At 44.3% G+C, this 18,770-nt stretch overlaps 1 protein-coding gene across 1 annotated transcript in view; it reads left to right on the forward strand.

Annotated features, from left to right (window-relative positions):
* The window catches only part of DCX (doublecortin), a 179,428-nt gene that overhangs the window by 147,431 nt on the left and 13,227 nt on the right, over positions 1-18,770 (forward strand). Inside the window, exon 4 of the mRNA XM_054995807.1 lies at positions 2,260-2,397. Coding sequence (XP_054851782.1) covers positions 2,260-2,397 — 138 coding nt within the window. The remainder of the gene's footprint in view (positions 1-2,259; positions 2,398-18,770) is intronic.

An 18,770-nucleotide genomic window follows, 5' to 3' on the forward strand; every position in this document is an offset into this window, starting at 1 on the left:
AGCCTAGCAGTGGCCCTGAGATGGGGGGGGTAAAGCCCTACCCCACCACACACAGACACCTGACCTGAGCAGGCAGGACAGATGCACAAAATAGATAGTAATTAAACCCAGAAGGAATGAGGAGAAACAAAGAAAATCTCCCCCCTAAAAGGTAGGCCTCAGTCAAGCTAGGCCCCAGCCCAGAGCCAGGCAGTGGCCCTGGGACTGGGGTGGGGTGGGGTAGGATGGGGTGGAGGAAAGAAGGACCCTTTCCCAGCAATGCCAAGACTAAAGCTGAAGAGGCTTTTCGGTGCCTTTTAAACCAGCAGCAGCCAAGCTCAATTGCACTCTCCCTCTCTCTCATTCAAAACCCAGCGACAGCTCCTCACTTTCCCACTGTCTGCTGAAACTGAAAGCACAAGGCAGAGAGCTGTGCCTTATGTAACAAACACTCACACAGAGCAGAAAAGGAGGTCTGTGGTTGGCAGTCAGACCTGCCTAACGGTCTGGAGGGATGAGATTGGTGTTCCCATGGCTACAGAAGGCCCGTCTTCCCCCTGCTCTTGGCTCCCATATAACAGAATGGGAGCTCCACAGTTGGAAGGGAGACCTCCCTATCAAGGTTAGGTGGGCTAAGATTGGGGTTTCCACGGCAACAAAAGGACTGCAGACATTCCAGGCCTATGTTGCTTAGGGAATCAATTGATCGGTGCCAGCCTGTCTGGCTTCACGAACCACTCACGACTGATGAATCGGGCCAAAAAGTCATGGAGTTGGTGAAAAACGTGGCCCCACGAACTGTGTTTTCATGAACCACAAATTGACTCGGTTCGTGCCGAATTTTGAGTCGTATTACAATTTATGCCCACTTCTACTCACCAGTTATGAGCACTGAGCTGATTTGTCATTTGTCAGGACTGTTCATTGGTTTACTTTTCATATATTCAAAAAGCTTCGTATGCTACAGCACAATAAAAAGCATTTCATATATGCATAGTTTCCCCCATCCACCACAGAGCATTCTTCACTGTATACCATGCAGCTGCCAATAGCATAAATATGAACTAATCTATCAGTCAACTAGTGATTATAAATAAGCTTCTTCTTTTTGAGTCCTACCATTTGGTGTTTCTGTAAGTCTGTGTTATAGAGGTTATTTCCCACAAGCCTGTTTTTGCATAGTCTTTTTGGAGTTGCAGTTTCCTCTTTTCCACATCATTTAATTACTTGACCAAATCATCCATGATCCTGGGGGAAAATCAGTTTCACCTACTGAGCAGATGCAGAAGCACCCGCAAAGTGGAAGAAAATGGAAATTCACCACCAAGGCTCCTGCTCAGCCACAAAGCTGTCCGGTAGCTGTCCAAGTGGTGAGGCAGAGGCTCAGTTCATGAGAAATTTCAGCTGTCAAAAGTAGTCTGTTTGCCTGCCAAACATGTTCGCTGTGACTTTTGCAGCATCCCCAGTCAGGGTGATCTTGTTCACGCACACATTTTCTAAGGCCTTTGATGCTCTGACCCCTGACAACCCTCCCTGGCTAGAATACTGGAACTGAAGGTGCAAGAGTATCAGCTGAGAGAAGAATCTCAGAGAACATTTTGTTCTGATTCAGAACACTTCTAATATTTGCGAGTAGGTCTTGTTCACGTTGGATTTTTGTCTCTCTATCAAGTGGTTAAAAAAAACCTATGCACAATTTTGTGATACTCTAAAGTAAAAGGTTTACAATGCAGACCTAAGCATAGTCCTGCTGTTCTAAGCCCATTGACGTGAATGTTGCACTGAAAAGACACTTAGATTAGCTACATCCCATTTGAAAAGAATGGAAGAGAAAATGGAACACAAGATTCTGGGGTCGAAATGATCTCAAGAATATGAAAATTCTCAATTAATAGCACAATTTATTTATTTGTTTGTTTAATTTAATTTATAGTTGGCTGTTCCCCACAACTGGGCTCAATAAGGACTCTGATTATGAATAAGGAAGTGTTAATAGTTCAGCTTTTGTTATTGTTGTTGTTGTTGTTGTTAGATTATGAACTGAAAGGGCTAATGCAGTAATACTGTTTCAGAGTTCTGTGAGACTCCATAAGAACTAACACTGCGGGTCATTGAGCCTGGATACCCTACTTGTGGACAGCTGTAGTCCATAATGTAATTAAAAATCCTTGATAAAATGAATGCTTTGATTACATGACATCAACTAAAACTGAATGTAGGTTTTTAAAAAATCATGAATCTGGAGCCATCACTCCCTGTGGTTTGCTTTGCTTTTAACAGAGTGCCGGGTAATGAAAGGGACCCCTGCTACTACTCCAGGCAGCAAGTCATCCCCGACCCCCCAGAAGAGTTCAGCAAAGAGCCCAGCCCCTGTGCGCCGGAGCAAATCCCCCGCTGATTCAGGTAACCATCAAGATGGTGAGTGGCAGTTCTATGCAGCAGATCCATGCCGTGCAGCTGCGTTTGTATCAAGGGCATTGAGCTCCTTCCACACATAGGCATGAACCCGTATCCCATCCATGTCTTAAAGCCAAGAGGCTGTTTGACCAGAAAAAGGACAGCAATACAATTGAAAAGTTCAATATTCTTTAAAAACAAGCATTCCTTTTTTCCCCGTGTAATCTATTTAGGCCTGAGAAGAAAATTTCTGAATCCCTGTCTGAATAAGAAGCCTGTTTGTTCTTTTAACTATCATTTAATGACTCTTGTTAGCGGGCTTGGATTTTAATATAACTCTAGATGTGTGTAAATGTGCAGCTGCTGCAATTAAATGTCGCTTGTTTTTAATGAATACTGAACCGTAATACCTTTTTAGTTCTATTGCTGTCTTTTTCTGGTCAAACAGCCTATTGGCTTTAAGACCTAGATGGCCATGATCCAGTCAGGTCCCTCCAAAACACACCCGAGTGGGTGACAGGGGCCGGGTGGGAGTTGTGTTCCCAGACTGCTTCTTCTGAGGCAACATATGGGGAGAAGGTATGTGGCCCAGAAGCCCCAGATGCTGTTTGGAAGGCAGATGAGACAACCTGCTCTACTGGTGCTATTTCAGCAGGTCTGGGTGTGGTCGGTGCCTGGAGGGGAATTCCCTCATGTACACCCCCTTGAGCTCTGTAATGGGAGAAAGATGCATGAAATAAACAGCAGGGCCTCTTCCCTAGCGAACATCTGGTCCCAGGGAGAGCCATGGTGGCCTCGGTCCACCCCAGGGTTCCTTCGTTCATATATTGCTGGATCCTTATAGGGAGAGGCTTGTATGGCGTAGTGGCTAGAGTGCAGGACAAGAGACAACTGGGTTCAGATTCCTGTTCTGCCCTGGAAGTGCACCAGGTGAACCTGGCCTCATCATCACAGTCTCTCTGCATAAGCGACCTTAGAAGGTGGTGGTTGTGAGTGGAGAAGGGAAGAATGACATGGTAAACGGCTTTGAGTTCCAGTAAGGGAGAAAAGTGGGATATAAATAATAAAGAAATAAATGTAATATGGTGGTGGAGAGTGCCCTCAAATTATAGCAGACTTATGGGGACCCCTGGTGGGGTTTTCATGGCAAGAGACCAACAGAGGGGGTTTGCCATTGGCTGCTTCTGTGACCCTGGAGGTCTTCACTGGAGGCCTCCCAACCAATTACTAACCAAGGCTGACCCTGCTTAGCTTCTGAGATCTGATGAGATCAGGCTGACCGGGGCTATCCAGGTCAGGGCAAATAAGGTAGTAACCACAAGTAAATAGCTCTCATGCTGCTATGGTAATGTATGAGTTTGTGAACTGTCTCGGTTGACTTTACACTTTTGGAGGGGACGCAGGAGCTTTTTCCATAGTCTTTGTGATCACATGCAAACAATCAATGTCAATTTAGAGCATTCTGGCACTTCACAAATGTTCTTTCATAATGCCTACAATACCCTTGTGAGATAGGTCTGTATTATTACTGCGGCCAGTTCTGTTCATCGGTGATGCCAGGGAGCCTGCTTGCAATGTCCAAGCATGGTAAGGGGGGGATGGGCCCCCTTGATGAACTCCCAGAAATCCAAAGGAGCCCCAGGCCCAGCCCAGACTGAAAGGCTATGACCATGATATGGCCCATTGATGTTGCTTCAGAAATAAAAAATAAAATTTCTCTTTCACACAAGACTCTATTCCCCCAATCTATTCTGTTCAGGGGATGAGCTCATGCTGTGGAAGGCGGGAGGGAGTGCATTGCAAGTTTTCAAGAGAAATCATGCTTTGGCTCTGCCCACACAATGTGTTCCCAGAACACAGATCATCAGTGGGTGCTAACAGGCTGATAGGCCCTGACCGGAACACCGTCCACATTATGCCTTTTATTAGGACTAACCAAATGAAGCATAACAACAACATGATTGAATGATGACAAGAAGATGTCATTCAGGCCCCTGACTGGTTTGTCACTGGTACTGTATGATTTTTAAAATGTGTTTCTGTCACAGTCAGACCCTTAACTGCCAACAAACAAGCAAATGGCACTTTCTATAACCTTTTCATCTACCCAGACATTCAAAACAAGACCCTACCAGGTGACAGGAAACTGCCAAACTCTTTGAATTAATTTGGATTACACATACCTGGAAGGCAACTCATCTCTTGTTAAAGATGAAGGCCTAAATTTAAAATAAAGTTTGGTGGGGGTGGAATTTGCCAATATTTAAGGCTTTGAATGCCTTTTTCTCTGGAGAGGGCATTGCCGCCATGCCCTGTTTGTGAGCCTCCAAATGGCGTCTGGTTGGCCACTTTTGAAACAGGATGCAGGATTAGATAGACTTTGGGGGCTGTTCTAGCATGGCCTTATATTTTCCTGCTCCTACTCAAAGGAACAGTTTCTCCCGCAGGAGAAAGGAACACAAAGTACTTTATTACCTTTGGGCCCTGTCCAAAGCTTCCGTCCTCCATTTTCTCCTCAAAACAACCTTGCGAGATCACCCAATAACTTTTACTGTGTGAGGATTTGAATCTTGGTCTTTCCAGATGTAGTCCAGCCCTCTAATTACTACATCATACTTGTTCTTGCTTGAGGACACAATTTATTTATTTTCCACCTCCTTCTTGCAAGGAACTTGAGGAAGCATGCATGGTCCCGCCCCCGCCCCCCCGCCCGATACACACACACTGTGGCTCACCACAACCCTGTGAGACAGGATAAACTCAAGCCTTAAAAGCCTTCATGTTTGCGCTGCCATCAGTTACCATGTATCCCATGGTGACACTGCCCTCACCTGTCCACTCCAGTAATTCCCTCTTGATGACAGCAGTGATGTTCTCTGCCGTGTGCACCACATTGAGAACCCTGGTATGGAGCAACCGCTTGCAGTAGTCGGCCCGGCAGTCCCCCATCTGGCTTTGCTTGACATTGGTCATCCCACCCCCACCCTGAAGGTCATCAGGTTGCCACCTGTGCACAGTTAACGAGAGGTACGCATGTTATACTTGAGAGCAGGTTCAGATGTCCAACATGAAGTGCACAGTTCTCTCAGTGCCGTGAGACAACTGTGCCTTCATGAGCTCTTTGGCAGTCCTGTAAAATGAGGGCACCACAGTCGGGCTCAGCAGGGGGCATGTACCAAGGAGCAGCCCTACTTGGAGCAGCCCTTGGAAGCCAAAGTTCTCTGTTATGAAAAAAGTCTGCCTGTCTACGGTGATCATCTCTGCAATATTCCAGGTGATGTGGCAAATGTCCTCTGGATCCCCCCCTCTTTGCACACTAGTGCCATGTGCAACAAACATCTCCAGCAGAGATGTTTGGTGTCCCTTCCCTACAGGAGACCTGGGGTGGGGGGTAGAGTGCCAGAGGTGGTTGCGAAATGACCCCCACTGGCTTGCATGTTATAGCTAGAGATGGGCATGAACAGCAATATGAACAAAAAAAAGCCACGAACAGCCCAGTCTGCTGTTTCCGAACAAGCTGTTCATGAGGCCCCATTCTAAACGAACAGGTGGTCATTGCAAGCCTCGTCCATTGCTGTTCGTCAAGCCAGACAGTCTGGTACCTGCAATCAATTCCCTTGGCAACTTAGGCAGGGACTCTGAACTCTGTCTGAACTCCTGCTGTTGCCCTGGAAACCCCAATCTAAGCCCAATTTAGCTTGATAGGCAGGTCTTCCCTTCAAGTGTGGAGCTCCAAATTTGTTACAACAAGGGATCAAAGACCAAGGGGGAGGGGCACTCCCAGCTGTGACTTTGCAGACAATGGAGAGACAAAATCAAAAAGAGTCCAGTAGCACCTTTAAGACTAACCAATTTTATTGTAGCATAAGCTTTCGAGAATCAAGTTCTCTTCGTCAGATGCATGATCTAAACTGGTCAAATACAGAAGAGGAGGGGAGATAGGGGAGAGAAGGAGACATATATCAGAAGGGGACAGGATGCAATTAGCGGGGAGGCAACCAAAACATTCCTCCCCGCTAATTGCATCCTGTCCCCTTCTGATATATGTCTCCTTCTCTCCCCTATCTCCCCTCCTCTTCTGTATTTGACCAGTTTAGATCATGCATCTGACGAAGAGAACTTGATTCTCAAAAGCTTATGCTACAATAAAATTGGTTAGTCTTAAAGGTGCTACTGGACTCTTTTTGATTTTGCTACTACAGACTAACACGGCTAACTCCTCTGAATGGAGAGACAGTTACTGTTGGCATTTTGATAGAAAGAGTGCATTGGAACTTGAATTTTCTTTGTGTGTGGTGGGATAGGGATCTACCCCTTCAAGTTCCATGTCATGTCAGAGTCCCATCCACGCCAATTTTGATTCTGTTCTGCTGAATACAATGTATCTGGCTATAGCTCAATGTCACTTTGCTAGTGTCATAACTATTCTTTTCTCAGGCTTTCACAGGTGTTTATCTGTTGGACTGTAACAGCTTCCAGTGTTTATGACCTTGTGCTTATTCCCAGACAGTGGTGTGTCCTGCTTCCTAGTAACTCAATGTGATATCTCAAATATGTGAAACGTTCTCACACAAAGAGAACGCCAAAGTATTGTTTACGGTTGGGAGGGGTGAGAAAGGAGTAAATTAGAATGTTAAAAGAGAAGTTTCTCTCACATGATGTCAATCCTGTCAACTTCTACTCATGCTGCTTAGATGTCTGCCTTGCTTCTAAGTAGTCCTATGGACCTGTATATGGAAATGATCTGATTTCTGAATAAAATCCATTTGACTAAGTACTTGTGTCTTACTGCAAATGGGCCAGAGATCTGTCTGCTGTATCCTGTCATCCATAGCCTGACATTTCAGGGCTGCTGCCAGGCTCTGGGTCAAGCTCTTATTTAGTATTGGTACCTTTCCTGCTGCCTGCTCAGGTCAGGTTTCTGGGAGTGGTGCAGTAGGGATCTTGACTTGGATGATGGCTGGAGGAGAGCCTGTTGGCCCCCACAAACAGCCAACCACGAACATGTTCGTGAACAGGGCCATGTTTGTAGTTGTTCGTGAGTCCCTGTTCATGGATGGCAATGAACAACGAATATCATGTTCGGGTTTTTTTCTCTTCGTGCCCATCTCTAGTTACAGCTAACTGTTAGTTTGTCTGAGCGAACCATCTTTTGCCTAAATCAGATGAAAGAGGAAATTTAGGCTGAAATTAAATGCAGTTTTATCAGTGGAAAACATCTGCATCTTGACACATATTTCCTGGTTTTGGCAGCATTCTTGTTTGGATGATAAACAGGCAGACTGTGTAAGTGAATTGATTCGTTCAATATTTCTACCATCCCTACCCTATCACTGCCAATGAGGGTGAATATTTGCTGAATCCATGCCAGTGACTAAACTTAAAACTTCTCATGCACTGTAGGTAAAAACAGAGGTAACCTTGAAAGAAAAATCTCAGTTGAGTTTTCACCTGTGGTTTTGCCTTGTAGCAAATTGGATGTTGGATCATCTGGCAGTATTGCCCATGTATTCCCCCTTCAATAGGGCTGTCCACTATTTTTTTAAAGTGCACATGTATGTTTGCCCACTTACACATTCCTTGTTACCTTTATTTTTTACAAAGCACAGATTTGTAAAAAAACAATCACCACACTAGGTGGTGACGGCATGGTTGTTAGCCAATCAGCATAATATACAGTTGGCATTTGCTGAAAACTTGCAAGCTCGGTTGTTTCATACATCATTACTGGAGAAGAAAAAGGTAGTGAAACCTTTTTTTAGTGAGTACCTTCACATCATTCTCACTTCTTAAGTCTCCAGGGAATCTGCTTCACTGGATCTTTTCCAGATTCTAGACATGCCACCAGGTGCATTTCTGGCACAGATTCTCAGCTTTCATTTTTTTAAAAAAGAAATCCAATGTTTCTCACTTCTAGATTTGATGAAAAATCTGTGGGTAGCATTCTCCCCTATTGTTAAGTCGGAAGCAAGCCCATTTCTGCCTTATCAGTGGAGGAGGTCTGTGGCTGATAGACTTTCTATGGCTTGGATCCACCAGATCTTTTCCATGGGTGGAAGGATTTTTGCCTACTGGGCATGACTTTCTTGACCACCGTCTCCCATTGCAGCCCCAAATGCCCTTTAAACACATGGAGGACCCCTGGGAACCGCATATCATTGGAGACATTTTGGGCTGCAGTCTGAGTAGAAGGTAAGAAAATCACAAAATCCTTCCACCTGTGGAAAAGTGCCCGCTTTCAGACATGACGAAGGTATCTGACGAAGGCAACTTTGACTCTCAAAAGCTTAAACCCTGAAAATCATGTGGGTCTTTAAGGTGATGCTGGACTCAAACCTTGCTGTCCATGTATTAAAATATTTGTACCCCGTTTTTCCTTTTGGCTCAAGTGTGAAGCTCTCCTCCAATCAAAGGAAACTTCGTCCAACTAAAGTGGCACTTTCGTTGGAGGAAGAGCGACTTAACTTGGAAGAAGAGCCACTTAATTAGAGGAAGGCTACTGGGAGGGTGGTTGAATCCACTCCATCATCTGGGCCATAACGGGTTTTGCCCTTTCGTGCGTCATGTACACGTTGCACTACTTATTGGAAGGCAAGAGCAGCAAGGAGGGTTTGACTTCAGCAAAGAAAACCCAGCCAGTGCTTGCACCTCTGGAGTGGCTGCGCATCACGAGAATATCCGCTCCCCCTATGCCAAGATGTGCCCCATGACACATCTCACGTTCCAGGGAGTAAGCACATTCTTTGTGCACCATGTGATTTCCTCGCTGATATCAGTCCAGTTACAACTGGCCACCCAGTGACTCCAAGTGAATTAAAAAATAATGAGCTTGATGAATCGATGTCATCGTTATCCCTCCCTTTCTCCAAGGAGCTCATGGTTCTCTCCTTTTTCCCTTACAAAAATCCTGTGAGGAAGGTTAGACTGAGAAATGGTGACTAGTCATCTTCCCTGGGCCAAGTCTAACCCTGTCCACTCTACTACTATAGCTGTTGAATTTATATACAATACAGATACACAACTATATAGTACCTCAAAAGATTATTTACTCAGATGTGCAGGGAGGAAAGTATGAAGGCCAATGGTAGTTCTCTTAAACCTGCTATGATTTAATAAAATCAAAATAAAAAGGGCAAACTTATATTCAAGCATCCTTGGGCACTGCTCACAATGGCCGAACCCCTGCAAGTTGAGTTGATGGGAGTTCCTGATCATGATTTCCTGTACTAGTCATGCTTCTGTTTCAATTATTGTCTCATGCAAATGTTTCCTTTTACTCCCCAAAATCCATGGTGATAAACTTCAGAGTTTTCAGAGTTAGGCACCCCATCTTTTCAGTAAATGGCCCATACCAGTGGTATCCTGTGTGTAAAAAAAGGGGGGGGGTGTTCTGTTTAATAATAGAGACTCTCAGTGCTAGAGAAATATTTAAAAGGAGTTTGCAAAAGACTGAGCCACATCATTATTCCCACTCTGTTTGAATCATAATGGGCTCGTCATCATTCTGCTATTATTTCATGTGTCAATCTGAATTCATATCCCGATATAATCAGAGCTTTCCTCTCCTGGCCCCTCAAAAAAATTAACCATAATAGCATCTTTTAATTAGACACATTTTTCATCTCAAGATACAGCCGAACAAAACGGAAGTGGATTTGTCCTCTAACCTGGTAGGCCTTGATTTCATTAGTTCTCTTGCAAAAAGGCTTTTTCTTTAACAGTTGTCACTGATGCAAGATGATTGCTGTTGCTGTATCATTGCTGCAAGATCCATCTTGAGACACAAAACATGGCAAATCCCCGTGTTCTGTGCCTGACTCTCAGTTCCATATGCAGTACATACATTTAGGCTGAGGGGGGTGGGGTACAGGTAAAAAGCGGGGGCAACACTTCTTTCTGTAAAACCTCTGTGTGTCCAGGCAAGGCCTGATTTTTTATTAAGTTTGGTCAAGTTGCAGGTGACTGGAGTTTTCAAGGCAAGAGACAAACAACGGCGGTTTGACACCTTCCTCTCCATAGCAACCCTGGACTTCCTTGGCGGTCTCCCATCCAAATACTAACCAGGGCTGCCCTGGCTTAACTTCCGAATCCTGATGAGCTTGAGTTAGTCTGGGTTATTCAGGCTGCAAGGGTCTTGACTGCATAAATAATATTTGGACTGGATCCAGAGGGCTGAGAAATGAAAAACTGGCTCCACACATTCTAGGTAGCTCACTCCATTTCATCAGAAGATTTTAGAGTGGCAGTGAGCTATCCACACGGCAAGACCTATCTCCAGGCATTCATATTGAACGGCCATTGCCACCTCCACTGGCTGTCTGAATCAAAAGAACAATTAACATTTGCACACCCATTGCAAATAGTGGTGGTAAATTCAGAAGACATTGATTTTAAATTAAAACATGACCTTCTCTAGCTATAGCGTTAGCAGACTGTGCCTGACTGGGGAAACTATGATCCAGCCATTGAGGGTCTGTTGGGGTGCTCCCATTTCTAGCTTTTCTAATAGACCCTCAGGTAAAAAGGGGGGTACGTTTATTATTTATTTGTTTTAAAGCCTTTTTTAAAAAAAACTCTGCAGGTTCTTGCAAAATGCCCACATAATGATACCCAAAGGTTATCCTTAAAGATGATCAGAAATGTTCCCCAATTTATTTTCATCTACCTTACCAGAAAATGTTTGAATTATCTCTTCTACTTAACAGTTCCAAAATATCGACGCTCCTCCATGATACTCAGATGCAATACATTACCTTCCGCTGAGCTGAAGGGCCATTTTAGCAGAATTCCCCTGAGAAGCGCTATTGTATTCATTGTATTCAACTGTCCATATTCTTTTTAGCTGCCCCCATTACAATTTACTTCGCAATCAATATATTACTCCCTGGACTGAACAGCTACAGGATATTTCTGAACAACAGAAACTAAAGATCTTGTTGTCAGGCAAGATTTAAAAAAATGTACCTGTGAGTTATAAACGACTTATAAAATACTTGACGTATGGCTTGTAGGCTGTTAAGTGAATGAAGCAAGTCTACTACATTTATTAAATGTGGAGGGGTGGAGGTTACACAGAGAGTAAAGGATCCCCTCGTGTCCAACGCCCATCAAAGCTACAATAGCAGTGCAAAGCATTTTATACCTTTTGATTAATTACAATATTTGTTATTCTGTTGGTTCAGATATTGCTGTGGTCCCCATTGGCTCAAATGGGCTACCACCTCTAATGATACAATAGTCCAGGGGTATGCTTATTGGAAGAAACAACTTTGGTCAACAGCATAATTACAATATTTCCCGATTGCCATTGCTTATCTTATCTGTCCTTGGTTTATCTCTAGGAGGAACATCTCTTCCTTTCCCACACATCTCTTTCATAGGCTTTTCACTCTGCCCCCTTTTCTGGTCCATGTAGCATTTTACTAAAGGCTTTTGGCAACCTTGTATGCTAGGCTCCGTGGGAGGGGAGCACTCTCCCCTTCTGAGGAATGTGCTTGAAGTTGCATTTAGCACCCATTCCCCTTCCCTAGGGCTTCTCAGCCTTGAAAGGTACAGCTGATCTGATTAACTCGCAGCTAGCTTCCTTCTTTCAGTAACACATCTTTCCCCTTTTTCTATTGCTACATTTAGCATAAAGCAGCTTTACTAAAGAGTTTCTGTATCAAGTCATGAGCAGGTGTCCTGCAGGTGCAACTACCTTATAGCAAGCTTCACAGTGACTGGTCTTTAGTCTTCTCAGTGATTAACATACATAGCATACATTCTGCTTTGGTCATTTTGTTTCAAGTCTCATTTTCTTGCAAGTTGCGTTACAAATGCTACATTCGCTCCTGAGAATAATAATGCATGGCAGTAATAAAGGCACATAAAAGTATATGAAATATTCTTCATTAAATCTACTTCCCACACCATTGACAACCACTCTTTGGGTGTGGTCTTCTAACCAGTTCCCTATCCACCAAACTGTCCTATAGTCCAGTCTATCGTCTTCCAGTTTACCCATTAGAACGTCATGGGGAACCTTATCAAAAGCTTTACTGAAATCCAGGTAAATCACGTTGACAGAGTTCCCACAATCCATCCCACAAGCTCGTCACTCAATCAAAGAAGAAAACCAGGTTGGTCTGACAAAATCATTTAGGGACAAAACCATGTCCAACAGCATCCCAGATCTGACAACACTCTAAGTCTACAGTGCCATGAGATCTGGCAGCAAGAGCTCCATCAGTGACACCAACCTTTATGGGTCTACACTCAGCTCTGAGCCCAGTTGGGCATAGATCTGAGGGAGCAGAAGGGCCAACTCCAGAGTCCTTGGAACCACCCAAGAAGAAGGCCAAGTTCAAGTCAAAATATTCACCGAAGCATAAGTGGAGTTCCCACAGAATGGCTGTTATATACTTGGAGATGGAAGATCTGGTGGTCATGGAGACCCCACATACACCTTCCCATCACTCAGATTCTTATTTGGTATGTTTCTCAGAGGAGGGAAGAAAATTGCTCCAAGCTCCATCAGACCTGACCTATCAAGTGCATGGCCACCTTTTGCACCAGAGCTGCTATGCACACATATACTCATCTTGGTATCAGGAAGTGCCTCAATCTTTGCGAATTGATTGGGAAGAGCCCTATAGAGTGGAATCTGTGGGATCTACATCCGGATCTGCACAGCCAAGGATGCACCATCAACAGCATTCCATTCTGAAGTCATCCATGGCCTTTCATTTGTCTGAATCAGACTTAAGAGTCCAAAAAGGCTGAAGGGTTTTATAAGACTAAAGAGGACAAATGCCCTTTTCTATTCACCCACCTACCTCCATCATTGCTGGTCACCAAGGAGATGCAATCAAGGCACAGGCAAGGTCACCATTCTATTTCTGCTGACAAGGAGAGAAAGAAGCTGGATAGCTTAGGACTAAAAGTCTATGCATCTGCAGCCCTCAACATAAAGATTGAAAACTATGTGGCTATTATGGGAGCTTACCAAATATTTTTGTGGAACAAAGTGACAGTGTATAACAATCATCTACTGGAGGACCAAAAGATTCTCATTAAAGGATTCAAGAGGAGGCAATCAGACTCTCTATGCAGCAGATTAGTGCTGGAAGGAACATGACCAATACTTCCACTAGGGCTCTAGCTTCAGCTGTAGTTCTTAGGAGGCATGTGTGACTCCAGTCCACTGCTGTACCTGTTGAGACAAGATATAGGGTATAAGATCTACCTGAGGATGAGGAGGTATTCTCCAGAAGAACAAATGAGTACTTATCCCAAAAGTGGAAAGATTGACAGACTGCAAGATCCTATGGAGCGTTGCCACCTTCCCAACAATCAGGATCTTGATACTTCAATGGACAGCAGCAATAGCAGCAGTACAGAGGTCACTACTCCAGATACCAGCCTTACCAGCACCAGTATCCTCATAGCTGCTCAACTTCTACTGGTCAGGGGAAGTATCAGAGGCATCAGCCCCCTCATAAACTGAAATAAGGTGTCTCATTGGCTGGGAGTAAGGAAGGTACCAGGTAGAAATTTTATTGTATATAACCTACCTACCTTACTCCCAGCCTATTAGCCAGCTCAGGTATAGTATCTTTAGTTGATTTATGAGGAAGACTCAGCCACAGGGAACTGTTAAACTCGATTTTATAACCAATTCTGATAATTTCTAACACTCCAAAATCTGTAGTTATGGACGCCCTGTCTATCAATGAATACAATGAATACCTTTTGCTTATCAGAATTTTTCTGACTTTGGCCCAGGTCCTTACAGCCAGTCATTACTGAAAGGGACACCGACAGCCTTGTTCCGGACAGAACTTGGCTTCCTTTCAATCAGGGCCCGCGTCCACTTGACAATTATAAAATTGTGGGGGGGGGGGGATAAAAAAATAAGTACGGACACATTTAGTAGACTGAATTTCCATCAATTACAAAGTAAGGGCAAAGAATGCTCAGAATTGTTTAATAACATCATCTTCTGTTAACACCATACCAGATGATTTGCTTCAGCCTTCAGGGAATAATTCTGACTAACAAGAGTGGGTATACAAAGAAGACAGCTCAATTGACAATTGGTTAATTATCCAGTTGAAGATTTCTCCACGGTATAAATTGAATAAAAAGACCATCTTAGAGCCCCTTATTTGGTTGACATAACAGCACATAATCTCAGAATGGTATTTACTTCATTGCGCTTTCAAACACTGCCAACTGAGTTATTAACTGGACGATATACCAAAAAACCAAAGGAATGATGTACCTGTTTATGTGGCAGTTCAGTAGAAGACCTTCTCCATTGTGTTCTGGCTTTCCCTTTAAATTCGGAACCCAGGAATAAATTCCTGGCTAGGATCCCAATTACTTTACACGCTCTCTCCAATTCTGATAAATTAACTTTTATGCTATCCATTGTGGATTCCTCTGTTTCCTTTAAGATGGCACTTTTTGCCTTGGCTGCCAGGAAAATTAGAGCAAGTGTGGTTTCCAAGAAAGCATTTAATAGAACTGAATGGTAAATTTTGGCTTTGATTGTGAATTGAGAATTTCTAAAAGATGTCTGTAACTCCCAAATTTTATATTTTTGGTTTAAAGTATGTTTTAACTTATAAAGAAGGACAGGGGTTTTAGATCCATCTTAGACCTGAGGGATTTGAACAAGTATGCAAATTCAGAATGGTAAACTGGAGAATATGTAGGGTGTTACAGCTACTGTCCCATGACTCATGGTTTGCAGTCCTGGTAGTTTGCAGTCTTAGTGGTTATCTGACTCCTGTTTGCTTAGAGGGTTTCAGTTTCGTTCACCAAAGATTGAAGCTACAGTTACCACAGATACTTTGATGGAAGTTTGGGAGGCACATTGTGAACACTTCACAATCCATGGCAGATGGTTGAAGGGTGAGAGGAGTTCACATATCAATATACTAGAAATGAAGACAGTTTGTTATACATTTATGTCCTTTGCAGATATAGTGTAGAACAAACATGTCCAAATACTTCCAGACAGTTGTACAACCATGTTCTGTCTTCATTTCCACACTCAGAAGCTGGGGTGCAGATGAAGGCAACAATATTCCTTGCCTGCCACATAGGCACTTGGGACCCAGTCAAGGAAAAATGGAGTATTCTTTCCTTCCTCCTCCCCCAGTGATATTAACTACCAGAGCTTCCTCTCTTCTGATGCAATCTGCAGCCTCAGGATAGAGGGACCTAACATTTGGAGAATAGATCTACAGTATCTGTCAAGAGGACTGATGGCTCACTGGAAAAAAAAATACTCCAGGCACTGAAAGGGCAACCAATGGAAAAGGACTACACAAATCAAAACACTGAAGATCATTCCACCCACCCACCCTTTCAGGGAGGGACTATGTCAAGGATCCACTGTTTAGAATCCATGTCAATTTGGTGTTATCTGAATTGGTCTCTTTGTGAATAAGAGTGAGGGGAGTTAGCAAGCAAGAAAGATGGCTAAGCTAGAGGCTGGTAACTACAGGATCTTTTCCACCAATTTTTACGGAGTCCCTTACCAAAGTAGCAAATGAGGCTGGTGCTTAAGTTCAAATAACAATCTTTTATTAGAAGGTAAAATGCATGCACATGCACACAGAAATGTGGGGTGGGGGTGGGGATGGTCACACACATACAGAGTCCTAGGAAGCTAGCCAGAAGTTGGGATAGAGAGAGGGGAATAAAGTATATCTACCTATCTTGAGGAGTAGTCCAGTCCACAAAAGAAGAGATTGGCTTCAAACATCCAGCATCCTCAGCCAAGAGAGAGAGCAAGAGGCTTGGGGTAACCTCAAGGAAACAGCACTTAGGATCCAGTACACGTGCTCAATTTGAGTGCTGCCAAGGCACCCTTCTTATAAGGCAAAACGTGCCCTGCTGTGGGAGTCTCGAACCTCCCGTTTCTGGGTAAGGTGATTGAATGGGCAGTGGCGGAGCAGCTGCAGGCTTTCCTGGAAGATGCATCGGTCCTGGACCCATTCCAGTCTGGCTTCCGCCCAGGCCATGGCACTGAGACAGTGTTGATCGCCCTCACAGGTGATCTCCGTAGGCATCTGGATCAACGCAGGTCGGCGCTGCTGGTATTATTGGATCTTTTGGCAGTGTTCAACACGGTTGACTATGAATTGTTGACCCACCACCTTGCCAATATGGGGATATGAGGTTCTGCCTTAAAGTGGCTTGTCTCTTTTCTCCAAGGTCGGGGACAGAGGGTGGCGCTAGGGGAGAGGGTGCCTGCACACCAACCATTGGTATGTGGTGTCCCCCAGGGGACAATTCACTCCCCATTGTTGTTCAATCTGTATATGTGCCCCCTTGCCCAGCTGGTATGGAGTTTCGGACTGGCCTGTCACCAGTACGCTGATGACACCCAGTTTCATCTGTTGTTGGACAGAAGCCCTGATTAGAGCTTTGGATGCCGTGTCTGGTTGGGCGAAGCAGAGCAGACTGAAGTTAAATCCCACAAAGACAGAGGTCCTGTACTTAGGTCATGGGACATTGGGGGGCGGGGATCCAGCTTCCGGCCTTTGATGGTGCACGACTTGTGCCCATTTCACCGGTCAGAAGGCTTGGCGTGATGCTGGACTCCTCTTTATCTATGGAGGCCCAGGTCACGGCAGTTGCCCGGTCTGCTTTTTTCCATCTTTGGCAGGCCAGGCAGCTTGCTCCCTGTCTCTCGACCTGTGACCTGGAAACAGTGATCCATGCGACGGTCATCTCCAGATTGGATTACTGTAACTCGCTTCCCTGGGATTTCTTGTTTGCTTTCAATGGACCCCCTTCCATAGACTTTTTCAGCATTTGAGCAGGTGATTCTTCTAGTGTGCTTAGGGATGGAGTGCATGTTTTCGATAGGCAACATTTAGAGAAGGCAAGATTTTGGTATCATTCTTTCAGCAATGGATTCTGAGGTTATTGCCACACATGGATTTAATGGGTTTTTTGTAGAAATGAAAGACATTTGTGATTTAAAAAATTCGTTACATGAATTTTCTTCTACAAAATAGAGTCTGGGGTGGATTCAGACTAAATTCTCCATAAGTGGAACAGGTGTTTCCTGCTTCTGTCCCCCACAGCAGCCTCTGATCTCCATAAAATGTGTCTGTCCGGGATTCAGGGACCCTGAAGAATGATATGAAGGAGATTTGTGGCAGGAAGGGGGAATCTGTGGAAACTGACTGTTTGGTCTGGATTCAGTCCTATATATTTTAATATTTTTAATTTCCTTTAGTTTATCCAGTTATATTAATGTTGAGACTTGCAGCATTTGTGGCACTATGGTTTGTGGCAGCATTACCATGTTTTCACAGCAGTGGGAGGTAGCAAGATCAGCACCTGCGTTCAGGAATAGCCAATAGTTGTTTTCTTATCTAGAGGACACAAGAGAAGCTAGGTTAAAAAATACAAATAGGAATAAGATAAAGCGTCAACACTTGCCTTGCTTCATGTTTTAGCTCTGGATCCTCCAGACAGATTTTGTAAATAATTATTGCCTTTTAAAAAGCCCATAAGGGTCTCCGAGTCTCTCTACATGAGTCGCCTCAGTGTGTGTTCCTCAAGTGTAGGGAAATGCAATGTTAGCCAGGAAACATAGTTTTAAAAGACAGAGCTGGTGGAGATTGCTCCTCAGAGGGTTTTGTTAATTTCATCTTTGCCTCCGCAAGGTTCTGTGAATTTCACTTCTCCAGTCTAAAACTGTGTGGGATCACAACCTGAGGGCAGTGAGGAATGGAAATGGGCTGGAGCTGCCTTCCAGAGCTGAGCTTGGACCTGGAGAGGTTGTAACAGGCTGAAGTTTCCCTTCTTTTCACACCCCTTAACACAGCTTCAGTATATAGCAAAGCCTTTGCCCTGCCATCAGCTCTGTCTTTTTAAACTACCCTTCCCAGCTAACATTGCATCTTCCAACACATGTTCTTCATCTGTCAGATACTCGTGTAGAAAAACTCTCAGTTTGTGTTCACACAGCTCAGGAGAGCTGGATCACAGAATCATGTTTGTCACCATTTTTTCCTCCCCAGGATCATCCTTGGGCACTTACATGCCTGGACTGCATCAAGAAAACGCCACCTAAACCAGTGTTACATGGGAACATCATTTCCAGAGTCACCACAAATCCTCTCCCCTTCCTCTTCATCGCTTGCACTGGCGCTTCATGTAGCAGCTCTTTAGAGTCCTTTTGGTCCCTGCTGGCTCAGCTGATTCCTTCTGCATTCAGCCCCTTCCCACGCAGGGGCAGCAGGGCAGCTGGATTCAGTTATCCGTTGTCAGTCTGTCTGCCTTGACACTAAGAAACTCTCCTTTGGCCCTGACTTCAGCAGATCCCTGCCTACACTCGATGGGACTTCAGCTGAGCGCCTGCTGCTTGCCACATCTCCTTATCA

This window comes from Eublepharis macularius, chromosome 13 (genome assembly GCF_028583425.1).
Source record: "Eublepharis macularius isolate TG4126 chromosome 13, MPM_Emac_v1.0, whole genome shotgun sequence".
NCBI lineage: Eukaryota > Metazoa > Chordata > Lepidosauria > Squamata > Eublepharidae > Eublepharis > Eublepharis macularius.